The following is a 12323-nucleotide window of genomic DNA, read 5'->3' on the forward strand; positions in this document are numbered from 1 at the left end:
ATGTTGTCAGTAGTTCCTGCGGTTTTTTTTATGTTTAAACATTTAAAATGTTTATTATGGTTATTCGAATTGCATAATTAAGGGCCGAGATCGATACAAAATTGACGATATACATTTTAAGTGTACTTAGTACAAAAAACACAATGGTCAAACGAAAATCGCTCACACGAAATTTCACAACAAATAATAATTATTGAATTGTAATCTACCAGCAGTCATATCGATCCCAGTAAATAATTAAACAGAATACGTATTTGTTTACTTCATAAAATATAAATATATTCTTATTCAATTAAAGTTTTACTGTTAGACGATTGGAAATGTAAATTATATATTTAATGCCAAAAATCCCTAGACTCATTTAACAAACAGTGCGACAAAGACACAAAACTTGGCTTCCATTCATGATCATTATTTATAAAAGCTTTCTGAACAGTTGAATTTGTTTTCTACTTTTTGTCAATATATATTTATTTATATGCATTTACAATTATTAAAGTTTTATACATGCATGCTTCTGTCGCATGAAAACAATTTTCTATAGAAACCTTTCAACTTTTCAGTAGGTTAACCAATGAAGTGAAGTACCGAAGAGCTGTTCATTGTAAATAAAAAGTTTGCATACTTTACCATGATCGTTTTTCAAGATCTACATTTGAAAATATTGTATAACTTTTTACATTGGATATTTCACACTATACAGTTGAGTCATTCGCTTGGTAAGTCTAGTAATTAGTAGAACAGTTGTTAGCTACTTGTTTTCTTATCATTCATCCATTTTTTTCACATTTAAACACTGGGCTCCATTTAGAATAACTGGTTGCTCATGAAAATGTAATATGGTTTGCATCTATTTGCAAGTGTCCTAATCAGGATCTTATTATTCAATATTTGTCGTTTGTTGATGTTGTTCATAAGTGTTTCTTGTTTCTCGTGTTCTTTTATATAGAGCAGACTTTGGTTTACCAGTTTGGATGATTTACACAAATCATTGTTGTATCCTTTATAGTTTTTTGATTAGTCTACCTTTGTTCCAGAGACCGTCTTAAAATATGGTCGGAAAGTATTATCTATTCTTTGATTACACTATTTTGCCAAAGGAACTTGGACTTACGATGGATTGATGCATTTATTGGTATTTGACGACACTTAAGGTCTTTTGTGGCTTATTTCTGGCAATCTGTTGCTATTGGTGGAGGGAACCAGAGTGCACATAGAGAGCTACTGACGTTTGTTAGAAAAACATATAATTCTACTCAATTAAGATTTAAGTCCAGCCCATCTGTCACGTGCAGGATTAGAAATTGCAACCTCAGTGTTGACAGGCTTGTGATGCTGTAATCAGACCATTTAGAGCACTCGAAAAAAGAGGCCTCCGCACTAATGACACTATTATTCTCTCGGGAAAAAAATGATAACAACTGCCATATTCGTGACTTGAAATAGAACATTTTTATAAATTAATAATGGGTTTTATCTGGTTTCATGTCTGGCCAAACCTCCCGTTTGTTACACATACATTTTGTACCTTTAAAATGACAGCATTACGTGACATGCATGTAGTATAAATGAACGCATCAACCCTCACTACAGAAGAAAAACCTGAATGAATCATATCATTGTACGTTACAACGTATAAACCACAGAATAACAATATACACCTTCCATGAATTTACGACAGTGCACTAGAACCACAATAGAATTATAAACTTTGCATTACACAAATGTATCAACGCAAAAGAAAATGAGGTATTTTTTTTCTGATGTTTATTCATTACAGGTAAATTTCTGAAATTAAGAACATATAATATTAAATTGGGTTTGAGTTTGTACTGGTGCTATTTTTATGCAAGATAATGAACCAGAGGCGTTTCGTACTTTTTTCTAAAAACATCGTTGTAAAATATAATGACATTTAATGCGAATGACATGAAAGGGAGAGGTTCAGCGCGATAAAACTAAGTTCAATCCACAATTTTCAACATTTAAGAATGCATGTACCAAGTCAGGAATATGACAGTTGATATCCATTCGTTTAATGTGTTTGAGCTTTCGATTTTACAATCTGATTAGTGACATTCCGTTTTGAATTTTCCTCGGAGTTAAGTATTTTTGTGAGTCTAATTTTTTTTAATGGATATTCTGTATCAACTTCACAAATAATGCACGATGGTCTTGAAGTATGGATTCAAGTACTGACGTTGTTTATCATCTTGAGAATTATTACTGTTAAGTATATGTTTGGTAATATCCTTCGACGTGGCTTGGTACTTATATATTGTGTTATTGTGCAACAGTAAATGGTTGTATTCTTGTCAATAGTTTTTGCTAATGTGCTTTGTATATATGCCTTTCTAATTTTCTTTGCTTGTTTTATAACCATTTGTATTAAACACACTGTTGACTGCTGTACCACTATTTGTTTTACATTTTTAGCTATTATATATGTCTGATTTTTCACACATTGTTATCAATATAATGGAATTGTATGCGACTGTCATACAAGTGAGAAGTTTAGCTAGCTATAAAAGTCAAGAATATGTTATCAATAGTTTGATGTGTTTGAACTTTTGATTTTGCCATTCGATAAGGTACTTTCCGTCGAGAGTTCGTTCAGTATTTTATATTCTTCTGTCTGTCTTTTCCCACTCTTTAAAAGTAACACTCTGATACCGACCGGGCAAGGGCTATATAGCTATATAATTAAGATCGTTAAAAATCTTATCATCATCACCCTTTTATCCAAAATGAAGAGACCAAAATTCAAAAGGACCAAAACGAAAAAGTATACTGTTCCCTCCAAAACGGATCTTTATTCTTCCGTCAGCGTATTCTCATATGATTAGATTTTGATGAATCGTCGCAATCTATTTTTCTGTTTGATTATTCATTTAATCTCCGAAACATAAAAATGCAGATTTCAGAAATTACAGAAACATTTTTGGTAAAAGTAGAAGGTTTACGAATAGTTCAGATTTTCAGTAAGATTTGAAGGGCTTTTTTCGATACAGTCAGAAAACAAAAATCATAATATAATTACTAGTGCAAACAAATTTTTGCCATATCGACTTAGAAATTAAGCTACTTGTTTGTGCATTATTCGTGTTGAAACTTCAGCTTTTGTACAATTTTATTTCAGAATTTGTAACAGTTTTTCGAAAAATATATTTTTAAAATACATATTTATAGTTCACCGATTTAACTCATATTCTCATATTCAACTTATAACATACTAAAACGTGTATGGAAATATAAAAAGTCTTTAATAAATAATTTACGGTGCATAAAATCAATATTTTGTATTAGCATATCGTGCGTATTTTAGTCAACATGCCATCTAATCCCATCGATGTGATCTTCCGAAGACTGCCGACGTTATATAACCCGATATATAAACATAAACATAAACAATTATAGATAGCGAACTCGTGCAATTGAAAGTTACCAGGTCTGTTTGATTTTATATTATAGGTTAAAAAATATGTTAAAAATCGTTTTAACCTGTTTAAGATTTAATCCGTCAATTAAATGGTTTACCCTGGTTTTACTTACAATGTTGTCATTCTTTTCTATGGACTAGCTGAATACGCCTAGTTCATGTTTAACCCATCTCGAGTAAGAGGTTCAATTAAAGTTTTTTTTAATACGGATTTAGTGAGATCTAATTAGTAAATTGCAAGTGAATGATGCATTAGCAATATTCCTTTGCTTATTCTGACAAATTAAACCAAGCTGGCTGCTAAAATCGAATTTTTATTTTACGTTAACTTTTAACTTTCATTAATGATTGAAAAAAAAATCTTTTTTTTTCTATATCTCGTAGCTAGTGTCCCTTTAAATTGGCCGCATCCCCGGATCTAGAACGTTTGTGTGTCTATGAATTTGATGTAAACAATGGCTCCTTATGGTTATATACCATTTGAATCGTAGCTTGCAGTAAACGTGTTTAGAAAGTTTCTGGTCAAAAACAATTATTTTTTTGCCTGCAAATTCAGAGATTTCGCAATGTGATTTTTACTTTTAGATATTTATTACATTGGTTGCTACATTGATAACTCTGACAGAATGTTTAATACAGTAAATGTCAATGACAACATGACTGTTGAGATGTGTGTACAGCTGTGTATTGGTAACAGATACTTGGGGTTACAGGTATGTTGGTTGAGATGTGTAAACAGCTGTGTATGGGTAACAGATACTTGGGGTTACAGGTATGTTGATTGAGATGTGTGAACAGCTGTGTATGGGTAACAGATACTTGGGGTTACAGGTATGCTGATTGAGATTTGTGAACAGCTGTGTATGGGTAACAGATACTTGGGGTTACAGGTATGTTGATTGAGATGTGTGAACAGCTGTGTATGGGTAACAGATACTTGGGGTTACAGGTATGTTGATTGAGATTTGTGAACAGCTGTGTATGGGTAACAGATACTTGGGGTTACAGGTATGTTGATTGAGATGTGTGTACAGCTGTGTATGGGTAACAGATACTTGGGGTTACAGGTATGTTGGTTGAGATGTGTGTACAGCTGTGTTAGGGTAACAGATACTTGGGGTTACAGGTATGTTGGTTGAGATGTGTGTACAGCTGTGTATGGGTAACAGATACTTGGGGTTACAGGTATGTTGATTGAGATGTGTGAACAGCTGTGTATGGGTAACAGATACTTGGGGTTACAGGTATGTTGATTGAGATGTGTGAACAGCTGTGTATGGGTAACAGATACTTGGGGTTACAGGTATGTTGATTGAGATGTGTGAACAGCTGTGTATGGGTAACAGATACTTGGGGTTACAGGTATGTTGATTGAGATGTGTGAACAGCTGTGTATGGGTAACAGATACTTGGGGTTACAGGTATGTTGGTTTGAGATGTGTGAACAGCTGTGTATGGGTAACAGGTACTTGGGGTTACAGGTATGTTGATTGAGATGTGTGAACAGCTGTGTATGGGTAACAGATACTTGGGGTTACAGGTATGTTGATTGAGATGTGTGTACAGCTGTGTATGGGTAACAGGTACTTGGGGTTACAGGTATGTTGATTGAGCAATCAAACAAACAAACAAACAAACAAAACAGAACAAAATACACGACAGAAAAACTTTTTTGTTTTATAATTTTAGCACATTTTATAAAACAACACCTATTGTATGATAACCATTAGCTTTGCCTGATAGTAGATCATTCTAATTATGCAATGCAAATACAATTGGGAGACTATCTGATATATTGAAAATTTGAGACACTTAGAACTTACCATTATTATATAATTATTATCCTAACGTGGTCTAACTCACATATGCAATAAATATAATATGTATTTCCCGTAATCAATATCTCCAACATATTTTATAAAGACTATTCATTTAATATTCAACAATAAATAAATTGATTATCCAATTGTTAATTTTAGTATTGGTTAATAATATATCTCATTATTAGAAAAAATAACAATAATACCGAACTCCTATTCAAAAAGCCAAGTCCACAAATTTTTTTTAAAATCAACAGATTGGACTAAAAATATCCAACAAACATATAAATGAAATAATAACTACGTACCTTTTTATGTACCAGATGCGTAATTCGACAATAAATGTCTTTTAAGTGATGTGTGTATGGGTGAGTGTATTACTTAATATATTCCTAATTTTGCATCATCACATTATGATAATACAATATTCTTATTTTTATGTCAGTATTGAAGTCCTCGCTACTGAGTTCGTGATACCATCAGATATCGAACAGAGGTATAGAAGAGGGGCGAACGATACCAGATGAACAGTCAAACTCATATTTTGAAAATAATCTGACAACACCATGGCTTACAATGAATAAGACAAACATTCAAATAATAGTAAACAAGAAACAACATAGAAAACTAAAATCTAAGCAACGCGAACCCAAACAAAAAATAGGGGTGATCTCAGGTGCTCTGGAAAGGTAAGCAGATCCTGCTCTGCATGTGGCACCCGTCGTGTTGCTCATGCTGTTACAAACCCAGTAAATAGTCTTATTCGGTAGGTCACATTCATGAAAAGGAAAGGGGATTGTTATCAGGACGTAAGAAACATATCCGATATCATCTGTGAAACGGTTTTTCCATAACGGTCAACCAACTCGTGATGGCGTCCATAAAATTTACGGAGAGATGATTTCAACTTCACCGTTTGGAACTCTTGGTTTTAAAGCTTCCTTGTGAGCAGCAACCCGCTATCAAGCAAAGCATGATAGGAAATACAAGCGCGAGAATATCGTATCAATAGGGAGATATTTACTCCGTATGCAGGCTCTGCTGGAATGTTGCTACATAGAAATGGAAAGCTCACAACTGGGAAGCTGAAATAATCTCGTTTGTCGTAAAGTTTTGTTTTCAACCGACCTTCATTGTCAATTCTAGATGTAAGTCAAGATATGAGGCAGACCTTGCTGAATCTGTTGTATCCTTTATCTCTAGTTCGATTGGATAGATACGTTCAAAATAGTCATCAAATTTTGAATTATTTAGTGAGAGAACATCATCTTTATAGCGGAAAATAAAGTTGAAGAATATTGCTAACTTCTTATTTTTCATTCTAAGAAGTTCCTGTCAGTCTTATAATAATACAGAAACAAGTTGGTAAGAATAGGGGCACATTGGAAAGCCGACAGTCTATTGAAAAACACGTCCTCCAAACGTTTTGCTTATAAAATAGATGTTAACAATTTTAAAAGAGGTTTCGTGGAGCACTTGGAAGACCCAGCAATATACCGTTGTTTGTAAGGACACTTATGTAGTTTAGGTATCCAATATAGTGATGGAAGATCCAGTTCTTCATCTTTGGTTGACATTCAAAAGGAACATAGAACAGACCTATGATTTCCTCTTTGGTATGTGTCTTGAGGGTATATGTTGAGTTTCCAAATGACTTGTCAATACTGATTCATTTATCATTCATTGATTATTTATGTAATGAGTTTTACACACAAAAGCGATGTTGTTTAGGGATTTATCTGCGGGGACAACCACATATTTGTCATGGAGGTAGGAAAAGTGTTTTGTAACATTTAGGTCTTAAAAATATTGATGTAGCATGGGTATTGATAGACCCATTCAGTTTCTTAATACTGATTTGAACAACGACCTCACAGCCTTAGTCCATTTGGAAAGAGTATCTACCTCTTCCGACTCGCGCTCAGCACATTATCTCGCATAATACTCGACTGGAACCATCAGTATTTTGAAGTTGTATTTCACATATAGACCTAGTGGTAGAAATAACAATATAGTACCACATTTTTGGCGCCTGATGCGCATTTCGACAATAAATGTGTCTTCAGTGATGCTTGAAACTAAACTATTTCAAACTCGAAAAAAGGTTGAACTTCTAAAACAAAAAATCATGAAAATTATAACGAAAGCGTGGGTAAGTAATCAATCTTTGCATCAGTGAGAAATATTAAGTTCAAAATTTTGTAACAGCAAATTTGATAACACAATATCTGTATTTTCAGTATAAGCTACTGCGCTGGTGAAAACCGTATGAAAACACCATCAACATGTCTGATGCACTAATTGCGATGAAGGAACAGCAGGTTTTTTTGTCAAAGTGATCAGTTTGTTATTTTGTGTCTCAGTTCGTCCACTGTCCCTGTTCCTGTCGGTTACACGTTATCAAATTCCAGGGGTGTCTGTTTAAAGTGAAATGCATCTTTTTCAGTGGTTGGTGTCGGCTACAGTTTATCATAATTCACATTTCGTATATTCTTTTTACATATTATCGTTTACATTTAGCACCTTCTGTCTAAAAATATCAATGGTCTTATAAGCATGTATACCATATTTCTTTAATTTTCAAATAATTTATTATTTTACAGTATTCGTTTGAGTGTTTTTGTGGCAATTCCTTAGACAATTCAGGTGTGTACAATGAGACAACTGATAGTGAATGTAATCGAGGATGTCTAGGGAATTCGTCACAAATTTGTGGTGGAAACTATCGAAATTCTGTTTATGAATGTAAGTTGTTTATTATTTGCTTGCTGTTAAATAAAAGCAATAGAGAATTCACATTAAATATAAAAAGAAGATGTGGTATGATTGCCAAAGAAACAACTATCCCTGAGACATTTGACACAGGATTTAATAACTATAGGTCATATTTTCTAATAAAGTTTACAACATGTTTTTTAATACAATACAATCATATTTCAGTAGTTCAGCACTACCATGAGACATGGAGTTTTTTAGATTGAAAGTTTTGAAGACATTATTAAACAAGTTAAATATTTGTTCTAATTTAAGTCTTTGATTTAGTCCTTTTAGATCTGGTTTTCCTTAAGGTTTTAATATAGATATTTTGGCCTCAAACATACCAAAGAAACAGTAATCATAGAATTTTGCATCAGATGTTATTATATATAGGTGTTTATCTTTTAGAAACCTTGACATAAGTTTTTTTCTGTGGGGAATCTCACACCATAATATATATGATAAACATTTATAAAGCTATAAAGGCTATGAATTGTTAATTACTGCTTAATCGACTTCAGGTGACGATTGAATTTCTCTTGTGTATTCATCATGTCTATCGCTAAAGGTATTTTTGTGAATATAAATTTGGAACCTTGCTAAAGAAATGCTAATCAATAAATACTATGAGGCAATATTTGATTCTAGATCCTACATTTTAATCGGCATATTCTCTAAACCTGAATCCCTATTTGCATATGCATCAGATCTACATGACAAACCTACAAACTCTTTTGTACATTGATGTTGGTTCGGACATGCCGTAGACACATATTCATCGAAGGTGACAAGCTATTAAATTTTAAATCCCCGAGGATACTGATCGCCCAGCAGTTTGTTACCAAACATGAAATCTAAACAAAAAAGGAATTCTACAGTATACGGTGCAGGAAATGCTTATCCGTCCGAAGCACCTGATTTCACTCCAGGTTTTTAGTGGAGTTCGTGTTGTTTCTTAATAATTATGTATAACTGTTGCTGTAAATATCCTTTGGTTTTTGTGTGTCTTTGTTTACTCCTTGGTTTTGATTGTTATTGTCTTTGTGCTTGTGTGAATTTACAACTGTTTTATTATAGAACTTGCAAATGGAAAAACTGCAAATCAGAAAAATGCACTTTTTTCAGGTCCGGAAGTTGTTATGGGTAAAAGTTATTTAATGTTCATTAAAAAGTTGGTAAAATGTGAGATATCTAAGATAAAAATGTTGCATTATTTCTGGTTTTTTTTTAGATATAAATTGTACATCTCCTGGGTTAAACGAATATACAATAACATCAACTAATACTAATTTTGTGCCCAGTACAGAAGTGACATACACATGTGCATTTGGTTACCAGTTGCCAGCTGGAGATTTGGGAACCAGAATATGTCAGCTTGGTGGTACATGGCTAGCACCTCCACCAGTATGTGTAGGTAGGAACTATTTACCACTCGTCATCATTTGAAGTTAGCAGTGGTTACCAGCAGTGTTTTGTGTTTAAGGGCATACGATACAGTTTTGGTCCCGTATATAAAGTGTAATGAAAATTTCCATATTGGCTATTTTTTGCCTGATTAAATCAAATATGTAATAAAAAATATACCTTCATGTGCTTCTTTTTGAGTTAAATGAGGTCGAAATTTTGTACATTTACCCAAAATTCGGATTTGTGGCCGTACTTCGCCTTTCGATAGAAAGGCATAACTTTTTTGTTTAAAAAGATAAACACAAGTTGTTTTTTGTTAACTAATTTGTAATTTCTGTATTTTATAAGTATCCTAAAAGTTTATTCTTTTTTTTCAGAAATAACTCATATTTATCAAATGGTCATTTGTTGCTGTATATTAATCAAAATTAAAAAAATTGCACTATTAAAGTTTTATAAAATTTGGTCCACATAATCTCCCTGCAAAATGAAACAAAATGTCGTTTTAAAACATAGGGGTCCATGCACTCGTTTTCCAATTAAATTCGTTTGAATGATCGAAAAATGCATCTTTTCCCGATATGTCACAGTTTGACGTCGCGAAAATGACATTTTACGTTAGCAACGTCATTACCTCCCCTGTAACTGTATCGTATGCCCTTAAGCACATGGGTAACAAACCCATTATAATAAAAGGTAAGCACACATCAGCAGGGTTGGATCTATGAGTAAGCTTTAAATATAATTTGTTTTGAGGTACATTGTAAGCAAATAATGTTGAGATATTTTGCCCTACTAAAACTAAAATTTTATGTCAATGAAAGTATCGTCTTTAAAAAACAGTTAATCGGAGGATAAAAAAAACCTTGTCGATATATTTTCCGTATCAACTTAATAAATGATGATACTTGTGCTCTGTAAGTATGGATTTGAGGTACTGATGTTATTTATCATCTAAATTACGTGTTATAGTGTTTTTTAAATTGTCTTTAAAAACTGTTAATCTTTACTGTTTGGACCATTATTGTTAATACCATTTTGGCGTAACTCGGTCCATCCCGTCATGTTAATATGTTACGATGGTATGATACTAAACCGCTAACTGGAAGGATTGTGCCTGATGTTCATATGATGAAATCATAATATTTCAGTCAGTTTAATTGAAGTCTGGAGCTGGCATGTCAGTTAACTGCTTGTAGTCTGTTGTTATTTATGTATTATTGTCATTTGGTTTATTTTCTTTGGTTACATCTTCTGACATCAGACTCGGACTTCTCTTGAACTGAATTTTAATGTGCGTGTTGTTATACGTTTACTTTTCTACATTGGCTAGAGGTATAGGGGGAGGGTTTTGATCTCACAAACATGTTTAACCCCGCTGCATTTTTGCGCCTGTTCCAAGTCAGTAGCCTCTGGTCTTTGTTAGTCTTGAATTTATTTTAATTTTAGTTTCTTGTGTACAATTTGGAAATTATTATGGCGTTCATTATCACTGAACTAGTATATATTTGTTTAGGCTGAAGGACGCCTCCGGGTGCGGGAGTTTCTCGCTGCATTGAAGACCTGTTGGTGACCTTCTGCTGTTGTTTTTTTTTTTTGGTCGGGTTGTTGTCTCTTTGGCACATTCCCCATTTCCATTCTCAATTTTATATGTTATTGTGTTTTGGTCTTTTCTTGTACTCTTGACATTATTATCTAACAAGTGTAATGGTTGAACGCATGAGAAAGTCTTAGATGGGTGTAGATAATATCGTATTAGTGGGAATTCTACTTCCCACCTCATTTTGTTTCCTTTTATAATTAAAATAATACATGAGCACTAGTATTGTAAGGTCTCAAATGAATAAGTGAGCGACAAAAGATATAAAAAATTGTCAAAAGATATGTTTTGATAATATATTTCAATTAAATTAAATGAAAATATACAAAATTATTAAGTTTGTGAAAATTTCGAATAATTTATATTTTGATAGTAGCCCCAGCATCAAACACAGAAATTATAACTTCAGTGGTGACATCTACAGAATTGACAACACCTGAGACATCTACAGTAACAACTGAACCAACAGTGAAAACTTCAGCGCTGTCCACCGATTGGACAGTAACTGCATTATTGAAAAAGTCAGAGGTCACTACTGTTCAACCAATCAGTTCACTTGAATGCACGCCGTGTCCCTGTTCTAAGGTTGGAAAAGGCAAATGGGATTTCTTACGTGGAATGAATCTTACTCTTGATCAATTAAGAGTATTATTGAAGCCAGAATTAGACTTAATGAAAAAGGAACTGAGTGTTAACAAATACAATACATCGCGAATGCGTCGTTCCAAGACATCAGCCCCAGATGATCGTGTATCGGCAACATCCATAGGATATGTTGGAGTCGTCGTCATTTGTTTTATAACATTTCTAATTGTTTTATTTGACATACTCGGCTGCTTTGTAGGAAAGTTCAAAAGACGTTCTTTATTACAGCTTTAAAGAAATGAATCTTGTTGCTTTTGTTTTGTCTTATTTTATAGATCAAAGACCATATTTTATCTTATAAATTATCATATTGAGTTGTGGAATGTGCACGTTAAGTATACAATGACATCTGCATGAACATAATAGTTTGTCTTGATTTGTCTTTTAAACTGAACTAATTTAAAGACAAATTGGAATATGTTTTACAGGGACACATATTTTCCCGAACCAGTAGTGAACTCAATAGTTCTACTTATTAACCAATATCCGGCGCAGAGACCATATCCGTTCCGTTCAATACTTTGTAACACTACACTCATATTAAGTGCAGCATTACGGAGCATGTTTGGAACGGATATGGAATCTGCGCCGGATATTGCCTATTTACATATCCGATCTGTTACAAAAGGTGCATACATATGTTGATATACTAAAA

The 12323-nt window shown here is 33.3% G+C and overlaps 1 protein-coding gene across 1 annotated transcript; it reads left to right on the forward strand.

Moving 5' to 3' along the window:
- Nucleotides 1-4021: 4021 nt before the first annotated feature.
- On the forward strand, nt 4022-11917 carry LOC139500892 (uncharacterized). The gene is made up of 4 exons (XM_071289783.1): nt 4022-4211; nt 7863-8004; nt 9248-9430; nt 11397-11917. Exons 1-4 carry the CDS (start codon nt 4155-4157, stop codon nt 11900-11902), a joined length of 888 nt encoding a protein of 295 aa, XP_071145884.1. The 5' UTR covers nt 4022-4154; the 3' UTR covers nt 11903-11917.
- The last annotated feature ends 406 nt before the right edge of the window (nt 11918-12323 follow it).

The sequence above is a fragment of the Mytilus edulis genome, chromosome 13 (assembly GCF_963676685.1).
Source record: "Mytilus edulis chromosome 13, xbMytEdul2.2, whole genome shotgun sequence".
NCBI classification, from domain to species: domain Eukaryota; kingdom Metazoa; phylum Mollusca; class Bivalvia; order Mytilida; family Mytilidae; genus Mytilus; species Mytilus edulis.